At 31.9% G+C, this 22,922-nt stretch overlaps 1 protein-coding gene across 1 annotated transcript; it reads right to left on the bottom strand.

Moving 5' to 3' along the window:
* Positions 1 to 796: 796 nt before the first annotated feature.
* LOC131944699 (uncharacterized) lies at positions 797 to 22,499 on the bottom strand. The gene is made up of 15 exons (XM_059305491.1): positions 22,437 to 22,499; positions 20,639 to 20,737; positions 20,205 to 20,331; positions 15,540 to 15,665; positions 14,887 to 15,380; positions 14,555 to 14,659; positions 14,247 to 14,301; positions 12,958 to 13,337; positions 5,021 to 5,119; positions 4,732 to 4,858; positions 4,032 to 4,157; positions 3,405 to 3,583; positions 3,114 to 3,218; positions 2,815 to 2,869; positions 797 to 1,188 (listed from the first exon to the last, which is right to left on the bottom strand). The coding sequence occupies exons 1-15, from the start codon at positions 22,491 to 22,493 to the stop codon at positions 797 to 799; spliced, it is 2,526 nt and encodes an 841-aa protein (XP_059161474.1). The 5' UTR covers positions 22,494 to 22,499.
* Positions 22,500 to 22,922: the final 423 nt, after the last annotated feature.

A 22,922-nucleotide genomic window follows, 5' to 3' on the forward strand; every position in this document is an offset into this window, starting at 1 on the left:
CATATATATATATATATATATATATATATATATATATATATATATATATATATATATATATATATATATATATATATATATATATATATATAAAATATATTCATACATGAGAACATCGTTATTTGAATATTTATGCCTATCTTTTATTTATATTAATGAATGGCTTATTTTTATATGTGTATGTGTAGTGAGGTGTGTATCGGTGTGTGTGTGTGTGTGTTTGGGTAGGTATTCATTTACAGATACAATGCTACAGACTAAAATCACAATCAAGAAAAGCGGTAACGTATTAGATCTAATAATTTTTTTTACATTTAATCACATTCCAATATATTTCCAAATGCATAAAATGAATTATTATATTAAATTATCAGACACATATTGTTGTCTTGTGAACTTATTTAAACATTCGTCTATAAAATTGTTCATTAGATTTGTCCCAAAAATGAAGGTTTCAATTTCATATTTAATACAAAATAATATGTTTTATTTTTAACATACGAAACGCATACAAGTTAAATGGTTCACGCAAAGCTCTCTTACAGAAGCGTTAAAAGATATGTAAAATTATAGCTATCGTATATGTATATTGCAGTCAAGTAGAACATATTAATTGGCGATCGCATAAAATCAGTTTGAAATGTGTATTGACGGCTAAACAAATAACATGAAATCATTAGTTTTTTGTAGACATGTAGTCCACACACATAGTAGGTTGTTAGCATGTGTTTAACATGGTGGTTACATGTTTTATTGTTTTGAGAATTTACCATCCACCACGTTTTGTGTTGTACTTCTATAAACTAACGATAGTAAAACTACTGTACCAGGATAAAGCTGCGTCTTTATGTGCTTCCACCACTTCAAAGTAAAGTCCTTCCCCTTTCTTCATGTCAACAACCACTGACCCAGCAGCGCTAGTGTCGGCACTTGTCACTTCTATATACGTACACCACCTGTCTCCAGCCCACACACCAACTTGAATATTTTTATCTTCCCATTCATGTAGAGTGACACAGACAAGATATAAACCATCATGTGGTGATACAAATTTTCCTGTTGTTTGATTAAAATGTTGACCGTTATATTCACGTACTTTATAAAATGTTGAAATAATTGATCTAACACTGACAGGTGTGGGACCATCAAGCTGTACATGACAAGCATATCTGTTACATACACGTGACTCTGTTGATTAGAAAACTTATGTATGATATACAATAATATACATGTTTAATTCCACATACTATTATACATGCTATGAATATGTAACATGTGCAAGTGTATGATTACATCATATAAGTAATCATAAAAACAGAAGGCAAGCTATCTCTCTACAAATAGATAATTGTGGATTATTTTTACACAATTCTCTATAACAGCACTGATTGAAACGATTAGTTTAGTAACTCCCCATTTTCCTGTTGTTAGTTTATCGTTTCTTGCGTATTGAAATTATTTGTTTAGTAACGTCCACAAGAAATATAATTAGCGTTACTTTCTAATTATATATGCGTACGATAAGTATTAAGAGCCGTTATACATCAGAAGATTGTTAAAAATAAATATGGCAATTCTATTAACACAAAACAAAGACCAGAACCAATAGAATGATAATCTTGACGTGAAGACCATCAGAATAAAATATGTTCAAGTTATATTAAAGATTTAATTATTGCTTCTAGAACACACTTTTTAGTAGCATAAACCTAAAGGGCTAAAGTTTTTGTTTACATTATAAAATTACTACAACTATATACAATTCGTACTGCGACTGATGTACCTCGTTTTGTAATGCATCAGTAAGAAACAAATGTATGGTAAAAACCCACGTGTCTAGTGGCTGGTACTAGAGGAGAGTGAAATGTTCCAATCTTTTTAGCGAAATTTCCATTCTGGAGAATTGCGTTTATTAACCCGTCATTTCTGGATGTATGAATGGATGGATGGATGTGTGTCCGCAGCTTTAAGTCGTATCTCCTTCTCAACGAAGCAATATCGAGGACTAGTTCTAAAAGCAAATTTGTTCAGCAAGTTCCGAGGATGATTGTGGGCTAAAAAAAAATCCCAGAATTCCTTCCTGGATTTCCCAGAAAAGCCAAAAAACCTCGAAAAAAAGCAGTTTTTGGCCCATATCTCGGCAACCAGACCACTTAGCGACTTGAAACATGTATCAATCAATTTCTGCTATAATTTAGAACAATATTGTTGAAGAAAGTTTTCAAAAATATCCTTTCGTTCGGACACAATATTTTTTTTGAATTAATTAAAATTTGGACCGAATTAGTAGGCATGTTTATCCAACCACACCACACGCACGTTCAATAGCTGCGCCATCACGTTCAATGGCTGCGCCATCACGTTCGGTAGCTAGGCGCGCACAATGGTTTTTAGTCATGTAACTCTATTGTAAATATAACATGTAAAATACTGAAAACAAATTAATAAAAAACGTTTTAATAACTAACCAATGGTTCTACTAACCCTGCTCTTGATTTACGCTAAGACAGAGCTATTTTTAGATAGCATAAGGAAATTGCGCTTAAATGTCACTCGACTTTTAATTAACTTTTTTCATATTATGCTGTGTTTGGCTAACGAGCATCGCTCAAACTGATACATGGTATTATGTTTGATATTAAAGAGACTAGTCAACTAACATAGGGGAATATGGAGCTTGTATTAAGTTTGTATCTTATCAGTTTGTATCGATATTCTTCATTAAAGTTTTACATTTACATCCAGATAGAGAAAATATAGCATGACTATGTACATATCATGATTAAAGATTATTATTTTCGAATTGAAACTTACCGATTATATTAAAATCCATTGACAATTTTGAAATAGCATTTTCCATAGTTTCCAGCTGGATTAAAATACAGTGTAAATTAAATTAATTAAATAGTCATATAACAGAATAAATGACATAATAGGTCCATTCACTTTACAATAGCAACGTGTAATTAGACAAACTGGCTTTAAAAAAAAAAACAACTAAAAATAATTATCAATTAATTCACAAAAAGCAGCTGTCATTAAATGATCTAAAAATAAATAGACAATTAATGCTCAATGCTTCAAATCTACCAATGATCTGCTTACAAACATACCGTCTTTTTTCTTTCCTCTCTAGTTTCCAAGTTCTGGTTACATATTTGAATCAATCTATCAATTGGCATCAATCTTTGTTGCAGGAGTTGGCATATCAGACTGAGCTAAATGACCGATAATTTAATAGATTATTTAGAGTTTGACTAGATCTTTTAAATAATAAATTGCAGACATAAAAACATGTCTTAAAGTTTGTCTTAGAATCAATGGTCTTCGTTTTGGAAAAAAAAAGGTTACAACTTGATTTTGTAAGTTTACTTTAATTATTTAGCACTCATAATATTGATTACCTTTGATTGCAACCTCTTAAATCCGGCTGACAAATTGACCATGGTTTTATTATCTTCTTGTAAAGAAACAATCTGATCAGAAAGTCTTATAATTTCTTGAGTTATACTGTCTGTTATGTCTGTGTGAACTTGAATTTCTTTATTTACTTTGTCTACGTTGTTTTTATATTCTTTCATATCTAGAGACAGTTTCTCTAGTGTTTTGTTTGACTTGGTTTCTTTTTCTTTTAAACTTTCAATATCTTTGTTCAGCTCCTTTACTTTGTTATCTTGTTCACTCATTTGTTTTCTAAGGTTTTTAAAATTCTGCTTTTGTTTTTTAGTCAGTTGTTCGATGTTTACCCCCATGTCATGATGTTCTGTTACAAAGTTGTCTCTCCATTGTTTTATTTCTGATATGTCATCTGTAGACTTGTGTTGTGTGTCCTGTAGTGAAGATAGTGTTGTTTCAATATAGGCGAGTCTACGCTCTAGGTCAGGATATTCTTCAGCTGAGAATAGTCACAAATATAAGTTTGAAATTTTACAAGTCTCGAACCTTGAAAAATAGAGTGTTAAAAATGAAATTACATCAAGGTATATGATGATGCTATTTAACATGTTATGCCAAAGAATACTATAATATACCAGCTGTGTGTTGGCCTTGTGTGATGAGTTCTCTTGGTGATTCTACGGATAGAAATGTTGCTGTTGTCTCTGTGTCAGGCTGTGGTAAAGATGGCGTGGGTTTGTTGACATTCAAGTTTTCCTCGTCTAGTGGATTGGGATTAAAGTTTTTTTTTTAAAATCGCCGTTAAAGTTAACAATGATTTTGGTGCATACAATATATATATATATTTAAAACCGTAATGCATATGATGAAAACAAAAACTTGAATAAGATCCACATTTATATAAACACAAAGTCTTCCAACATGTCTAGAGTATACAAATCGGACGTGCGGTTTTTCTTTTACACGGCTGTTTAGGAATTTAAAAGTAGATACCAAATTATCTGAAAAACGTATAACTTTCAATACATCCTTAAGGCTTTTTAAACGTGTCTTAGGGCGAGTAAATTTGCACAAAGCGATTGTACATTCTTCAATTTTGTTCAACGTTTTAAGAGTCACTAGTGAAATATCGAATTTATATAAATAAATGCGGTTTGTTAGTTGGTTGACAGAATAAAATTATATCCATTTCACATAGTGTTTGCAATGTCTTTAAACTAAACTTTTAAAAAATCCATTGCATTTTTCTCAATAGAAGCGCTTACTACTGAACACACAGTCTACATGACTATAGGCTTTGAGATTTTAAATTATAAAAACTATTAGAGTACTAACTTAAAATATGTGACGTCACTTCCAACAAGGCCGTGGCTACTGTGTCCAGTTCTTGTGATAGCTCGATGTAGCTGACAGATGATTGGTCAGTTTTTTCTTCTAGCCACGCCTTACTTTTTGTTACAACCTGTGATGAAAGACAATATTTATGTTTCTACCGTTCAGATTTTAAGTTTTTTTTGTGTTATAAGTACACGACATTAAACTTTTGACACAAAATCTTGCTAAATGTATGAACGTTGCTTGAACAAGTAAATGTAAAGATTATTGTGAGTTGGTAGAAACTTACATTTTTCATATTTCCTATAACAGGTTCCAGTAATTGTATCTGTTGTTCCAAATATTTCGTGTGCTCTGTAACAAGCTTGACCTGAATTGTTGAAGGCATCTAAATAATAATATAAATGTCACTTTAAAAAAAATGTTTTAATATATAATAAATTAAAGTGCAAATAAACCAGACCGTTTTATATCCACCGATCTCCAGCACCTTACAGTAACACACACGATGGAGATTATTTATGTAACATTGGGATGTGATGTTGTAACATATTCTGTTGTTTAGCTGAAACATATTCTGTTGTTCGACTGTAATATATTATGTTGTTTGACTGTAACATATTCAGCTGTTTGACTGGGTAATGGGTAGATTGTAAGCTAGTGATCTCTCATTTCTGTTATTAGTCGAGAGTGTATCCGAACGTGAGTGTAACTTGTGTTTTGTTTGTCTCTTGTTTGAAAGATCTAGCATTTAAACATTATGTGAGCTATCATTTGTGTTTTGATTTCGGGTTCAAATGACCTGTTAGTACTGTGGTTGACTTTATATGAACTTTGATTTACATTTTAAAAAAAGAACACATTTAAATATCGTGCGTTCATTTATTTATAAATCAACAATAACTGATAAAACATTTATTTTAAGTTCGAAATAAAAACGTCCTGCTGTGTTAGCGACACCCCAAGTTTGAGTGTTTGTGTTATATGTTAGTGATACTACATGTGTGTAGTTGTGTGTACGACATGCTGTGTGCGGTTGGCCTAGTGACCTATTTAAAATAACATACCTATATTGACTTTTAAAGTAAAAGATATTAGGTAATACTGTTTCTTACACACAACACATTAAATGATACTTACAGCTTCAATTCTATATCAATATCAAATTATTGCCAACAAAAAAGTCTAAATAACAAATCTACAAGTGTGAAACTTTGTCGTCTTGACAACTTTGTTACCTAAACAGCAGTTAATTTCGGGATTTCCCGTTAAGCTGTTTCAGTTTCACATACAAGCTAGAGTCTAGCCGCTAGACGAACCAAACCGAAAACATTTACAGCCTTCAATATGACAACTAAAAGTACTGAGGTCAAATTAACGTAGGTAAACAATACATAAGTTGTATCATAATCAAATAATGGTAAAATGTATATATTTCGAGTTTAGTTGATAAATAAATCGAGATATTATACCATTACTTTTACTTGCGGTAGTAGAGGACTATGTCGTTCATTATAACCATATTAACAATGATAGATATGTTGTAGAACTTGTGTTTCTGATAGTGTAAATATGAGATTAATATTTGGGTTGTTCGTAAAGTAGGTTTACAGATGATGATGTGGTTATGGATTAAAAAGTTAGAGTTAAGGTTGAGGAATGATATGCATGTATGTAAAAAATATTTAGGGGACTATAGCCTTAAAAGGGAAATGAAAATGTGTTTTATGTCTAGTGGGGATCATGAGTTTCATATTGGCCATTTTATACAGACGATAAACTGTGTTTGAAATGTAGCTATTGTAATATGAAAATGTATGAATAGTGTTTGAGTGAACTTAATTTTAAACCCGTAATACTGACTAATTTTTAAAAGTAGGTAATCTTTAAACTGTTTGTGCCCACTTATCTCGTATTTAATTTGTTTAGATACGTCCTATAATTCAGGTTAAGCTTGTTACAGAGCACGTAAAATATTTGGAGAAACAAATACGAGTTATGAAACCTGCATTTGAAATTATGAAATTGGAAAGTAGGCCTGGTCATCAGTGATTTGTTAGTTTGTTTATTGTTTTTTAACAAATTCTTTATTATACATGCATATAGTAAGTGAGGTAGATTAGGAATACACAACGGACACAGAAGCCATCAGCATGTAGCTGTCTTTATTCGTAAACGGAAGAGAGAGAACGGAAGTGACGAGAGACAATTATTTATATACATGTAAGGGACATCACTCAAGATAACAGTATAAATATAATACTAATACAAGAAGAGTGAGTTCCCTTGACCTCACAAGTCTCACTATATTACAGTAAGTTACTCAGTTTTTTCACTTATGCACTTTTAACATTACCAGGCCGTAGAAAAAAATAAGACGTGGACCACGGCCATGTTGAATGTCTGTTCCAAAATAATGTGTAAACATTTTAATTCATTTTAGAGCTCACGAGTCACGAGTTCGGGTCTCGGTACACTTGTACACACGGCTTCTCTTTTTAAGGGATCATCATGGTCGTATTTTAGAGAGTCGGACTTTAACCAGGTAAATTATCGAGTTCGGATCTTAGGCCCCAGTGTTTGTGACGTTCATAAATCCATAAATCTCTGACGGGTACCTATTACAGATTAGGGAAACAAAGGTGGCTGAGCATAAAACTTACCAAACTATCCCTTGTATTCCGACGTTTTTAATCGCTACTTCATTTACGTGTCCTTTTTTAAAACTGGAAAAGATGATGACGACGACGATGATGATAATAATGATGATCATGATGATGATCATGATTTAGTCTTTGTCATAAAATAAAATAAGAGTTTACATTTCAGCCGTAAATACAAAAGATTTAAAAGATTAAGGTTATTTCCTGTGTATTTCTTGAGTATTTTTATAATAAATTATTATATTTTCCATGAAAAGTTATTGAAGGTAATGTAATTAACTTACATACGCAATCAAACATGTTTAGCTTATACCTACGTGTCAAGGTTAGGTTTAGGGTTGTCGACAGAAATCGACACAATTGGAACATGATTTATAACAATATTATTCAATGAAAAACTGTGTTTATAAAAATCTTCATTCTTTATTCATATTAAACAGATGAAAAAAAAGAGCCGATAGATGTCGAGGAAGAAACGCCATCTTTATCTCAATCTATACAACAAACTTCAGCAACAGAAAAAGTTGACCGTTGTGAATTTAATGTAACTCAACCTTCAACTGGTATAAAAACAAGTAAGTTTAACTGAAGGAATATTTTAAATCCAAAAAAAACAGTTACTTATATTGAAACATTTTAAGGCAAATGATACGATTTTATAATCTAGTTTTAACATTTGTTTCATAAATTATTACTTTCAAATACATTACAGAGATAGTTAGTAGACTTAAGCTTATAGAGACAACTGTAAGTTCTCTGCAAGACACGGCACATAAAGCTAAAGTTGCCATAACAGAAATAAAAGAATGGAGGGATATCTTTGTCACAGAAACATGCAATATGAATTCAAAAATTGAACAACTAAGTAGGAAACAAAAGCTTAAATTTAGAAACCTTAGAAAACAAATAAGTGAACAAGAAAACAAAGTAAATGATCTGAATAAAGAAATTGAACGTTTAGAAAAAACAGAAACCAAGTCCAACAAAACACTAGAGAAACTGTCTCTAGATTTGAAAGAATATGAAAACAACCTACACAAAATAAATACAGAGATGCAAGTTTATAGAGATGAATTTAGAAGATTATCTGATTCGATTTCCGACTTACAAGACGTCGGAAAACAAAATGCTGTTGAAAGAGCTACCCAATTTGAAGATTTATATGCTAAGGTAGTTTTGAGCTTTTAATAACATATTTCATAACAGCTAATTCAACTGAACACAACAATATTTTATTTATATGTTACATATTGGATTGTACTGTCTCTTGAAACAATTATACTCCTACCCTACCCCCCCCCCCACCACACACACACGTTTTTAAACTGAATATGTTTTATAATATGTTAAAATTACATTTGTAGCATCTCTGTAGTTAAAGTTTTAAACTTGATTTTGAAATTGTTTATTCTGGGATCCATCATGATGGTGGGAGGGGAAGTTCAATTTTCCCATCACACCCATAATGAACTTAAGGAAGCATCATTGTGTTTATCGATGAATTGTTGCCACAAAATTTTAAATAGTGGTGGGGTGTCCTTGGGGAATATAACTCCCTGACAAACATGATTACGTGACTGTAATTCTAAGTGTTAAATGTTATTTTAAAATCCCTCCTTCTAGCACAGTGTTATATACAAACTCCTACAACAAAGGTTGATGCCCATTGACAAACTGGTTCAAATCTTTAACCAAAACCTGCAGACCAGGGAGACAAATATCAAAAAGGTAAAAATAAAAACATAGGTATTGTTTTTTTTTAGACGAGCACGAAACTTATATAGTACTTAATTCTTTTTAATTATTTCTTTTTCATTTCCCGTCTTAAAACTCAAAATATAAAATGATTTTTAAACACGGAGGTTCAAATAGATTAAATAAAAAATTAAACTTTAATTAAAATGTATGCTATTGTATAATGGGAATGTAATTTCAGCTAGGATCTGTAGAAGTTCATGTTAAGAAATTGTTGAAATGTGTCCACGCACTTCGAAAGTTGTTGTTAATTTTTTTTTAACAAGTACATTTTGATGAGATTTTTGTAATGATTTTCTGTAATTTGTGGAGTTTAACTCTACTTTAAATGTTTTATAAACCGTTAGCTACACAAAGTTGACGTATTTATTATTTTTTGTAATGTTAAATATAAGCATGTATATATATATATATATATATATATATATATATATATATATATATATATATATATATATATATATATATATATATATATATATATATATATTATATATATATATATATATATATTTATATATATATATATATATATATATATATATATATATATATATATATAAATTTATTATATATATATATATATATAAATATATATATATATATATATAGAGAGAGAGAGATTTGTAACTGTATCAGTAGTGGATTTAATTGCTACTATTTTACTGCAGAACAAGAAGTTAAAAGCCATTTTGATTGCATTTTAACTTTACAAGAAGATAGAAACAAAAATGAGGCAAATACTTCAAACACGATTGAAACTTTAAATTTGAAGGTAAAAAAAATTCTTTTCACGGTCTAAAAATAAATACATTGTTTTATAACGCAGAACCTTTACGTAGCTAATATATAACACAGTAAGATTTATATAGGAATATTAAAGTAAATATGTGCCAATTATTGAAAATGATTTAACGAAAATGTAATTTGAAATTTCTATAAAGATTGAAACCAGCGCGAAAGAAGTTTTACGGCTGTCAACAGATTTAAAAACATTAGGTAAGATTTTGGTGCATTATATTTTGCTTCAAACTTTAATTTTCAGTTTAAAACTTCATGTTTCATTGACTCATTAGTTGTTTCTTTAAAAAAAAAAGAGGCGTTGTCTAGTGGTACAATACACACTGTTAACCCGAAAGTTTGGACCCGGTCACGAGACATGTGTCCAAGTGATGCGATGCCTCAGGGAAAAATTAAATAGTCAGAGAAAAACACTCACTATTCATGCTTCAGCCGTAATACAATGAATATGTGTGAGTTAATTACTGAACATAACATTCCGTTTTCTAAAATCAATCGTTTATTTTATTTAGGGTGGGGCACACCGAATAGACATGGCCAATCATTAAAAACACAATGTGAGACACTTGCCTCCAACAGACTACATTTGTGTTTTCTTCCAATGCACATCATCTTTTGTAGTGTCATGTAAAAAACAGAACAGCGAAACTCACATATGTCCATATTATCAGAGAAAGTGTATAGCAAATCGAGTAAACAATACAAGTCATCATAATTGCTACTTTTTAAAATATCTTCACAAATAATATGTAGTGATAGTAAACATTGTTGTATCGTTTTATTATTGTAATTGTTACGTAGGCCTACTAGCTTCTAAACATCATTTGAAGCCTCCGATATAAAAATAAAAAAGTTAACACAACCACCCACCACAAAACACATACAACCGCCAGATAATAACGTATTCTGATAACCGTCTCTTTAAATATGTAAACAATGATTTTTATCAGCAGAGCCTCGTGTGTGTTCACCTTACTTCTGTCAAATTTATTTGAATACCGGCGAAGTGTTCGCTGCAGGGTCAATTATTTCTACATTATAGATTGTCATGTAACGTAACGGCAGCCATTTTAATCAGACAACAGGAAAACTTGTAGCACCAGATGATCGAAGCTATCTTGTTATTGTAACGTTACAGGAGAGAGATGGTAACATGTTTAGTGTAAGGTTATGTGTTGAATGCAATTCTAAAAAAAGTGTATTAGTAACTTCAGCTGTCTGTTGTTCAACTATTGTTGACATGAAAAATGGAGAAAAACTTTACTTTGAATTAATTTTGGCAGATGTAGGCCTACGAGCTAAGCTACAAACTAGCAGTGGGTTCACTATAGTTAGTTTATAGATGCGTATCGTATGTACACATTTTAAAACATAACCGGTAAGTCAGCTAAAGTGCTTTAAGTGATCTTCTGCCTATATAGTTGTCCGACTTCTGAAAGCAAAGATAAGAAAACATATTGTTTATATCGATTAATGCCTGTGCCTAAAACTGCTAATAAATTTTAGAGGTAAATATATAAGAAGTAAAACAAAAAATTCGGGCATGTTAGGTGGTATACTTGTAATAACTAAGCCTAAAGAGTTGTATACTTAAAAGGCATAATGAAATCTATTAATAACATAGTCTGTTCAAGGTCCGCGGTTTGATGCAGCGTTCAAAGACTAGTAAAAGACACATTAAAAAGGTTATGTCAAACACTAGCACCAAGTACACAGTATCGAATATACCAAATTTTATTGCCAGTCTTTATGATCTCCTATCTCGTTGTGGGTCTGTCAGATATTTGGTCACATTTACGGTAAAACATCTGATCTTGGTGGGCCGTGTGGGGTCAGTCCATCTGTACTTTGGGTTTAGGCCATATCAAATAAAGAAATGAGTGGGCGAATGTTTTTTTATGCTAATAATCAGAAAGATACTTTATGAGTTGATATTTGTATAATAAAAATGATTTTAATGTCTAACTAATAAAAACAAATTATCATCATGGCATTTTGAAAGGGTTATATTCATACACTAAAGCAAATTTCATGGAGTTTTAAACGTATTCCTCGAGTCGATGCAACAGTACCCTATGAAAGTGCCAAAGGAAGAGATCACGAATTTTACACTCTGGTTATGTTTCTTAAATACCTTTTTCTTGAAATGATGTAGAAATAAACCAATGTTTAATATTATCATGTAGATTTAATAAACTAACCTGTTTTATTCTGCTCCTCAACACTAATCTGTTACAGACGATATAAGCAGTCTACTGGCACAGCACTCAACACTAAAATCTCTCATATATCATAATATATAATTGACGTCAAATATTCATTACATATATTATGTTTATCAACAGTAAATGATTTTGTAAGTCTAATATGTGTCAAATGAAAACAACGATGTTCTAAGGTTAGAATTTATTCAACTAAATTTATATAAAGATAATATGTCATGTGCTTCTAATTTCGCGATCGATGTTTCTTGTAGCAATTATGTGTTACACTTTTTGTTACACATACACATGTTTATATAAATAATTATATAAAAAATTATTTAGTTTAATAGATGTAACGATTTTCGTTTGTGTTGATGTTTGTTAATTTAAAGATACAGTGTTACTAAATAAAGGAAAACATGTTTTTAATACAGATAAGCTGTAATTTATTTCTTAAATTTCATTTGGTTTGTCTTAAGGCTTATGCTGACAGTTACATATTTAACGTTTTATTTTTTATACAAACCAAACGTATTCAAATACGTTTGTGCTCCTATACAGTGAAGTCAATGGTACATACTTATATTCTATAACGTTGGTCAAGTAGAAAACATAATAAGTGATCATATTAAATCAATAGAAACAAAATGATAACTAAACAAATATCATGTAAACCATTCAAGTGTTTGTAGACATGCAGTCCACACACTTAGTAAGTTGTTCGCGTGTGTTTAACATGGTGGTTACATAATTTTAAAAATTTACCATCAACCATATTTTGTGTTGTACTTCTATAAACTAACGATAATAAATCTGCTGTGCCAGGATAAAGCTGCGCCTTGATCTGCGTGATTCACATAAAAGTAAAGTCCTTCCCCTTTCTTCATGTCAACAACCACTGACCCAGCAACGCTAGTGTCGGCACATTTCACTTCTATAGGCGTAAACCACTCGTCTCCAGCCTTCACACCAACTCCAATCCGTTTATCTTCCCATTCATGTACAGTGACACAGACAAGATATAAACCATCATGTGGTGATACAAATGTTCCTGTTGTTCGATTAAAATGTTGACCGTTATATTCACGTACTTCTTTAAATGTTGAAATAATTGATCCAGTACTGACAGGTGTGTTATCAGCAAGCCTTACATGACAAGCATATCTGTTACATACACGTGACTCTGTTGATTGGAAAACATATGTATGATATACAATAATATACATGTTTAATTCCACATACTATTATACATGCTATGAATATGTAACATGTGCAAGTGTGTGATTACATCATATAATTAAAAATAAAAACAGAAGACAAGCTATCTCTCTACAAATATAGACTTGTGGATTATTTTTACACAATTCTCCATAACAGCACTGATTGAAACGATTAGTTTAGTAACTCCCCATTTTTTTTTTGTTAGTTTATCGTTTCCTGCGTAATGAAATTATTAGTTTAGTACCATCCACAAGAAATATGATAAGCGTTACTTTCTAATTATATATGCGTACGATAAGTATTAAAAGCCGTAATGCATTAGAAGATTGTAAAAATAAATATGGCAAGTCTATTAACACAAAAAAGACCAGAAACAATAAAATAATAATCTTGACGTGAAGACAATTAGAACAAAATATGTTCATGTTATATTGAAGATTTCATTATTGCAGCTAGAACACACTGTTTTAGTAGCATAAACCTAAAGGGCTAAAGTTTTTGTTTACATCATAAAATATCTTCAGCTACATACAATTCTTACTGCGACAGATCTACCTGGTTTTATAATGCATCAGGTGAAAACAAATGTATGGCGAAATACACGGGTCTAGTGGCTGATACCATGGGTGAGTGAAATGCTGGAGTCGTTTTTTTTTATATTATGCTGTGTTTGGCTAACGAAAATCGCTCAAACTTATACAAGGTATTATGTTTGATATCAAAGAGGCTAGTAAACTAAAATAGGAGAGTATGGAGTTTGCATCGATATTCTACAATAAAGTTTTATATTTAAATCTAGATAGAGATAATATAGATTGACCAATTAACTTATATCATGATGTAAGATTATTATTTTCCAAAAGAAACTTACCGATTACATTAAAATCCATCGTCAACTTTGATATAACATTTTCCATAGTTTCCAGCTAAATAAAAATAACTTGTAAATTAAAAGAATAAAATTATCACATAGCTGCGTAAATCATACAATTGGTCCACTCACTTTACAATAGCAAAGTGTAATTACATAAACTAATTTTTTAAGCACTAACTTGTTTTTTTTTAAACTAACATTAGATATCACTTAATTATCAATTTTCATTCAATGGTCTAAAAATAACTAGATAATTAATGCGCAATGCTACAGACTATACAGTAATTATATGTTTACAAACATACCTTCTTTGATCTTTCTTCTCTAGTTTCTAAGTTCTGATTAAATATTTGAAACAATCTGTCAATGGGCATCAATTTTTGCTGTAGGAGTTGGTACATCAGGTTGTGCTAAATGGCAGATAATTTTAATGGATTACTACAAGTTTGACTATTTGTTTTGGAGATTAAATTGCAGCAATAAAAACTGCTTTAAGTATAGCTTTAGAATCAATGGTCTTACTGTTGAAAAAATTAATAAACTGACTTAATTTAATGTACAACTTGTTTATAAAATGAGTAGTATATACATTTGTCAGCAAATGTATACCCAATTAATTAGCAATCTTAATGTTTACCTTGAATTGTAACTTCTCAAATTGCGTTGAAGTTTTGACCACGATTTTATTACTTTCATCTTGTATAGAAACAATCAAATCAGAGAGGCTTTTAATTTCTTGTGTCATACTGTCTGTTTTATCTGTATAAGCTTGCATCTCTTTATTTATTTTGTGCGTGTTGTTTTCATATTCTTTCATATCTAGGGACAGTTTCTCTAGTGTTTTGTTTGACTTGGTTTCTTTTTCTTTTAAACTTTCAATTTCTTTGTTCAGTTCCATTACTTTGTTATCTTGTTCATTTATTTGTTTCCTGATGTTTTTAAAATTCTGCTTTTGTTTTTTAGTCGATTGTTCAATGTTTACCCAATTGTCACTCTGCTCTGTTACAAAGTTGTCTCTCCATTTTTTAATTTCTGATATGTCATCTGTAGACTTGTGTTGTGTGTCCTGTAGTGAAGATAGTGTTGTTTCAATATAGGCGAGTCTACGCTCTAGGTCAGGATGTTCTTCAACTGAGGATAGTCACAAATATAAGTTTGTAATTTTAAATGTTCCAAATCTTGAAAAATAGACTGTTAAAAATGAAATTAAACAAATGTATCAATCGTACATTGGTTTACAGTATATGATTCTGTTATTTGACGTGTTATTCAAAGAATAATATGATATACCAGCTGTGTGTTGGACTTGTGTCTTGAGTTGTCTTGGTGATTCTACTGTTAGATATGTAGCTGTTGTCTGTGTGTCAGGCTGTGGTAAAGATGGCGTTGGTTTGTTGACGTCCATGTTGTCCTCGTCTGTTGGAATCGGTTTGAGTATTTTATTGTAATTACAGTTGAAGTGAACAAATATTTCATAGTACATGCAATACGTTCTACTAGTTTAGCTCTAACGCAAAATACGTAATACTCTGATGAAAAAAAAACAACTATGAATGTGATCTAAATTTAAACAAACACCATTAGTTCCAAAATGTCCGAAACATATAGATATATATCGTGTCCATTTATTTTAAATTTAACTTTTACATGACTGTTTATCGAATATATAATCATTAGTATTTAAAAAAACGTTTAACGTTCTATTAACCCTTAAGGCTCTTCAGCCTTGTTTTAGGGCGAATAATGTTACACGAAACGATTGTAAATTCTTCATTTTTTTCAATGTAAGGATTTACAAGATTGACTAATGTGATGCCGATTTTATAAAAATATAAACATAGAAAGTGTTATGATATTAGGCCGACAGTGAAATTATATCCCTTTGTAACAACATCAATTTCATTGTTGTTATTGTGGGTACGTTTAATAAACTCACACGAGCAATAGTAGAAACTTCAACTATAACTTTATTTACACTTTATACAGAAAATTAATAGATCCATAGTAAATCTATAGTCACAACTGGTATAAGTACAATCACAGTCACGAATCAAAGTGACGTAGTGACATCCTACATTCACAGCCACAGTCTTCAAGCGCAAGCACAAGTCCAAGTCCTTTCGTTCACCTTGCGCTCCCCTTTTATTCACAACTTTCTCTCCCCTTACGTCAATGAGCGTTCTCACCCAAAAACATGGAAAAACACATGACGATCGCTCAGACAGTCCTTCAGCTAGCCAGGTACTCTACATTCATGCAACTTCATGTAAACACAATAATATAAACATACCTAATTATACAGTCTGTGACACGTCCCCCCTTCAAATAAAATTTTGTGTAACAAAATTTATAAATACAATATTGGTAGGGCAGGACCATGTGCCAGACAACAAAAATTTTTATACATCTCAAAAAACATGGAAAAATACATTCTTTGTAGACTAATGCACAAGCATTATATGTAATATATTCAAATATGAGAAAGAAAAACATTTCTATTACCCAGTAATTGTAGTATAAACAAGACAAATGAGTTTAATAAATTACCAAACTAGTCTGGTACATGACTTAATTACCAAAACATAATACATAGTTGAAATTATCAAAGACTTAATTCAACTCATAATTAAAATAACTATATCCTATGTGGTAAAAAAAAACTTATCATCAAGGCATGTTATTACCACGCATGAGTAATATACTTTGTTGTCTACCCTAGTTGACCCATTTCAGACACATCTAGGTCACAACACAATCACATTCCTGCCTTCCACAGGTAATGACTAATACACAATTCATCATTGAGACTTACGTCTTATTGTTATGCGGAATAAATAGTCTCTAACTTTTACTTTATACATTATTCTCTGTTAATTGATAGTATAGAATAGGTTTAACATAATACAGTTTATATTCTTTTGAAATAGTACACAATTTATATTTACTGATACAAAAAGTTTGATATCCGTAGTTTACAGTTACAGACTGTACAATATTAAGAAACTGTCAATTGATAATTTAATCTTATCACCCTTGTTTAACTCTATAGCATGAGTAATCGTTCTTGTGTAGTTGACGATGGCCTGTTTGCCATCTCTCCCTCAAATTGTACGTGTAGCTTTTAGCTGTGCTACCATAATGATTTCTTAGATTTCGTGTAACTTGTGTTACTTTATTTGTTTTAATATTCTCCTCTGGTTTCTGAACAACGTCAGTTGTTTTCTTACTTTGTGTAAGTTCGTTTGGTTCATCATGCAACTCAATATAAATATTATGGCATTGCTTTGGCCTCTCATAATACGTCTTGCTTCGGTATCTTTCATTAGAACTTGATACATTCTTTCTTAAATTACTGTATTTCTCACAAGACTTTCTTTGTACATAATTTTTTCTTCTCTGATTTGCCAACCTATGCCAACATTGATCTTGGTAATGGCCTGTTTTCCCGCAGTAAAAACATCTAGATTTTGGCTTCTTATAAACATGGTGACTGTATTCATAGTTTGCTAAATTTCTTTTACTTTCATTCTGTGCATTAATGACATTAATGATATTCTTATTAACATGGTGACTGTATTCATAGTTTGATACGTTTCTTTTACGGTCAGTTTGTAATTTATTGACATTGTAGTTTCTAGTTATTGTTTTATCTTCCTTAACTTCCTTGTGCTTCTTCATTGATTCTAGTTCACACATACATTTCTGGGTTAATTTCTCCATTTCTTTGTTAAATTTATTCTTGAGTTCTAGTATATCTTCTTTATAGTTTGACTCCAATTTCCTAAGTAAATCTTCAATAGGTACGTTCTCTTCATTGTGGCTTATTAAGTTCACTGATTCATTAATCATCATTAGTTTATCATGATTCCTGCCATTCTCCGATGGACTTATTAAATCATCACTGCCATTAACTGATGGGCTTATTAAATCATTTTGACTGCCATTCTCTGATGGACTTACTTAATACAACTTTCAATAATATTCTCGTGTACCTGCGTTTGAGTCAATAAAGAGTCAATCTTAAGACATTCTAATGTATCTGTCACCTTTAAATCATTATTAAGTTCAACCTCTGTTTTATCCTTGGGTTTCAATTCTTCCTGGACTATGTTACTCTGTTCTTCATTCCAAAGGTTGCCAATATTTACTTCTTCAAGTTCTGCTTTAAATTCTGTCTGTTCACTTTCTAATTTTGGTTCATGTACGTATGTAAAATCTCTTAATCTATCACGCATTATTTCTATCCCATCGTCTAATTCTCTCATTGCTTTTCCATGAGCTAGTCGGGGTTGTTCTGTTTCTTTGCCCCATGCTTCTTTTGCTTCTTCTGTGTCTTGTTCAAGTCTTAATGCCTAGATCCCTCGCCATTTCCATATATTCTTCCAGTCTTGACATCTTGACCATCGGAATGTCGAGCTCCCTCATTATCTCTTTAAAATATGTACGACTTGACATTTTGATCTGTTTTCTATTTATGACATAAAATGTAAAGTCATATAATATTAGTTAACAATATGTATGTGTTAATTTATTTAACAATATCCTTTCTTGGTTTCTGGCTTGTCAGTTGATATCGGACATCTGGTAATCCATGAAAAGTTCATAGTACATATATACGTCCAAAATAGTAACGTTCACTTTGTTAATAAATTCCAAATAGTTGAAGAAAATTTCAAAAATAGTTCCAGTAACCTTTTCATAGAAGAAATTTGTCCAGTTTTAAATAAGACAGCTTTAGTAACAGTTTAGGAACAGTTATAAATAATAAACTTGATCTGCTAATCCACAGTAGAAAAGAAACACTAATACTTGATCAGCTAAATCCTGATAGAAAAAAAACACATTTAGGTGTAACAATAACCTGTTACAGACGATATTTATTCGACATTGGTTAGACAATGTCGAAAATAATGTGATAACAATTATCACGTTGATTACTTGACTTGACTTTAGATAACTTTCAATAACTTGACGTACTTGCTTGATATACCAGCGTTGTTCACTGGCAAACAGTGGAAGACCACTTCAGAAACGTTGAAAACTGCTTTCAATAATAATGTGACAATTCTTTGATCACTTGTGGTAACACTGTAACTTCGTTGAAGATTTCTGACTTCAATCTAATCCATCAATGTAACAACATCAGTGTAACAACTTAAGTATACGTCCACGTCAGCAAACAAAGTAACAAATGTTGACCATTTCTGACAATAATGTATCAGCTTCTTCAATCACCTGACTCCAATGTATCAACACGTCTGATAGTAATGTAGCAACACTTCTTCAATTGCTTCTGACAATGTAACAGTAGTAGTAGACGCTCACTTCTGACAATATGTAGCAACTGGTGTTGCCCCCACTTCTGACACCATATGTAACAACATCAATTTCATTGTTGTTATTGTGGGTACGTTTAATAAACTCACACGAGCAATAGTAGAAACTTCAACTATAAAACTTTATTTACACTTTATACAGAAAATTAATAGATCCATAGTAAATCTATAGTCACAACTGGTATAAGTACAATCACAGTCACGAATCAAAGTGACGTAGTGACATCCTACATTCACAGCCACAGTCTTCAAGCGCAAGCACAAGTCCAAGTCCTTTCGTTCACCTTGCGCTCCCCTTTTATTCACAACTTTCTCTCCCCTTACGTCAATGAGCGATCTCACCCAAAAACATGGAAAAACACATGACGATCGCTCAGACAGTCCTTCCGCTAGCCAGGTACTCTACATTCATGCAACTTCATGTAAACACAATAATATAAACATACCTAATTATACAGTCTGTGACACCCTTTAACATAGTATTTGCAATAACTGTAAACTAAACTGTAAAACAATTTTGTTGGATTCTTCTCAGTAGAAACACTTCATTACTGAACACACATGACACATGACAGCAGGCTTTGATATTTAAAATTATAAAAACTATTAGAGTACTGACTTAAAATAAGTGACGTCACATCCAACAAGGCCGTGGCTGCTGTGTCCAGTTCTTGTGATAGCTCGATGTAGCTGACAGATGATTGGTCAGTTTTTTCTTCTATCCACGCCTTACTTTTTGTAACAACCTTGTGATCACAAACGTAAACATTATTTCAACTGGCCACGTTTTGTATGGCTGTTTTATGAGAAAATGTCAAACGTAAAACACTTTCTACCGTCTAAATGGTATATTACTACTTATGCCTATATAATGTTTAAATCTCTAAATAGTATATTTAAAAACAATATATATTATTTAATGAAGATACTAGGGTAAATTAATTTTACTTTTCAAAATCTGTTTTGTGTAATTAAAAAAAAAATGTTGTCTCAACATAGCACCCATTAATATGTTATAAAATTAGTAGTAGCCTTAAAATGTTTTCATCTTACATTTTTCATACGTTCAATCACAGGTCCCAGAACTTGTATCTGTTCTTCTAAATAAAGTATCTGTTCTGTAACAGCCCTAACCTGAATTCGTGTTGGCATCTGGTTTAAAAATCGAATCTTCACTTATCACATTTTTTTGCTAGTCGTATTAGTCAATGTGATACATCATAGATGACAGAGACATTTGGTTTACTAACAAGGGTTAAAGAGGATATTTTTAATCTCTTATGCTTATGACAGATGTGTTGAAATAATTTGTTTCATGAATCATAATTGTATTTTTTTTAAAAAAAGGGAGTAGAATGACGTTTATCCGTGGTTGTTACGATCGTTGATGCAGAGATAAGTGTAAACATTTGCAGCCGTGTGTGTTAGCATCTGTGAAAATATACATTGCCCCCCCCCCTTTACCGCATGACTGCTACAACAAAGCAAAAAAATGTCAAGGAGGTGTGATACAAAGGTGTAATACAAAGGAGTGATACAAAGGTGTGGTACAAAGGTGTGATACAACATTGTGATACAAAGGTGTGGTACAAAGGTGTGATACAAAGGTGTGATACAAAGGTGTGGTACAAAGGTGTAATACAAAGGTGTGATACAAAGGTGTGGTACAAAGGTGTAATACAAAGGAGTGATACAAAGGTGTGGTACAAAGGTGTGATACAACATTGTGATACAAAGGTGTGGTACAAAGGTGTGATACAAAGGTGTGATACAAAGGTGTGGTACAAAGGTGTGGTACAAAGGTGTGATACAACATTGTGATACAAAGGTGTGATACAAAGGTGTGGTACAAAGGTGTGATACCAAGGTGTGATACAAAGGTGTGGTACAAAGGTGTGGTACAAAGGTGTGATACAACATTGTGATACAAAGGTGTGATACAAAGGTGTGGTACAAAGGTGTGATACAAAGTTGTGATACAAAGGTGTGATACAAAGGTGTGATACCAAGGTGTGATACAAAGGTGTGATACAAAGGTGTGGTACAAAGGTGTGATACAAAGGTGTGATACCAAGGTGTGATACAAAGGTGTGATACCAAGGTGTGATAACAAGGTGTGATACCATATCGTGAAACAAAGGTGTGATACCAAGGTGTGATACAAAGGTGTGATAACAAGGTGTGATACAAAGGTGTGACACAAAGGTGTGATACCAATGTGTGATACCAGATCGTAAAACAAAGGTGTGATACCAAGGTGTGATACCAAGGTGTGATACAACATTGTGATACAAAGGTGTCGTACCAAGGTGTGATATCAAGGTGTGTGACCAAGCTGGGATACAAAGGTGTGATACCACATTGTGATACAAAGGTGTGATACTAAGGTGTGGTACAAAAGTGTGATACAAAGGTGTGATACAAAGGTGTAGTACAAAGGTGTGATACAAAGGTGTGATACAAAGGTGTGGTACAAAGGTGTGATACAAAGTTGTGATACAAAGGTGTGGTAAAAAGGTGTGGTACAAAGGTGTGATACAAAGGTGTGGTACAAAGGTGTGATACCAAGTCGTGATAACAAGGTGTGATACCAGATCGTGAAACAAAGGTGTGATACCAAGGTGTGATACAAAGGTGTGGTACAAAGGTGTGATACCAAGGTGTGATACAAAGGTGTGGTACAAAGGTGTGGTACAAAGGTGTGATACAAAGGTGTGATACAAAGGTGTGATACAAAGGTGTGGTACAAAGGTGTGATACTAAGGTGTGATACCACAGTGTGATACAAAGGTGTGATACTAATGTGTGGTACAAAGGTGTGATAAAACATTGTGATACAAATGTGTCGTACCATGGTGTGATACAAAGGTGTGATACCAAGCTGTGATACAAAGGTGTGATACCACATTGTGATACAAAGCTGTAATACCAAGGTGTGGTAAATTAATTTCAGCAATTAATTTTCAACATTAACGGTATATTCGTATATAAGTCGAAAGGCACTTTCAGTGCAATTAGGCGTTAAAAGGGTTTTTAAATTATTCTTAAATAATTACATACAGTATATCAATATAATTGTATCATTACGGTGCATTAGCTCAACTATCTAGTCTGTGATAAGTCAGTTGTCTAAAGTTTATCTATCACTAACTTTAGGTTTGCTTAAAGTAAACTTACATTTGACTGAATAATCCTAAGTTCTAAGCTGTTTAGCACTTGATTTATTCACTCCACTTAATCAACAATGGTGAAGTCATGAACACAAGTTGCAGCTACAACTTAGTGATGCCTGTTTTATGTGTACTTTGTACTGATCCGTTCTTTGGCTTAATTTCAA

Source organism: Physella acuta, unplaced genomic scaffold (genome assembly GCF_028476545.2).
Source record: "Physella acuta isolate Inbredline_101_S28 unplaced genomic scaffold, ASM2847654v3 ptg000503l, whole genome shotgun sequence".
NCBI lineage: Eukaryota > Metazoa > Mollusca > Gastropoda > Physidae > Physella > Physella acuta.

Bases quoted from the DNA above. Each gene is read 5' to 3' on its own strand.
- LOC131944699 (XM_059305491.1), bottom strand. From the start codon at position 22,493: ATGTGGTATCACACCTTTGTATCACAGCTTGGTATCACACCTTTGTAT. The intron at 15,381-15,539 runs GTATATCATATT...GACTATCCTCAG, and splicing joins ACAAGTCCAACACACAGCTG to TTGAAGAACATCCTGACCTA. The intron at 4,158-4,731 runs GTTAGTACTCTA...CCAATCCACTAG, and splicing joins AGTGACGTCACATATTTTAA to ACGAGGAAAACTTGAATGTC.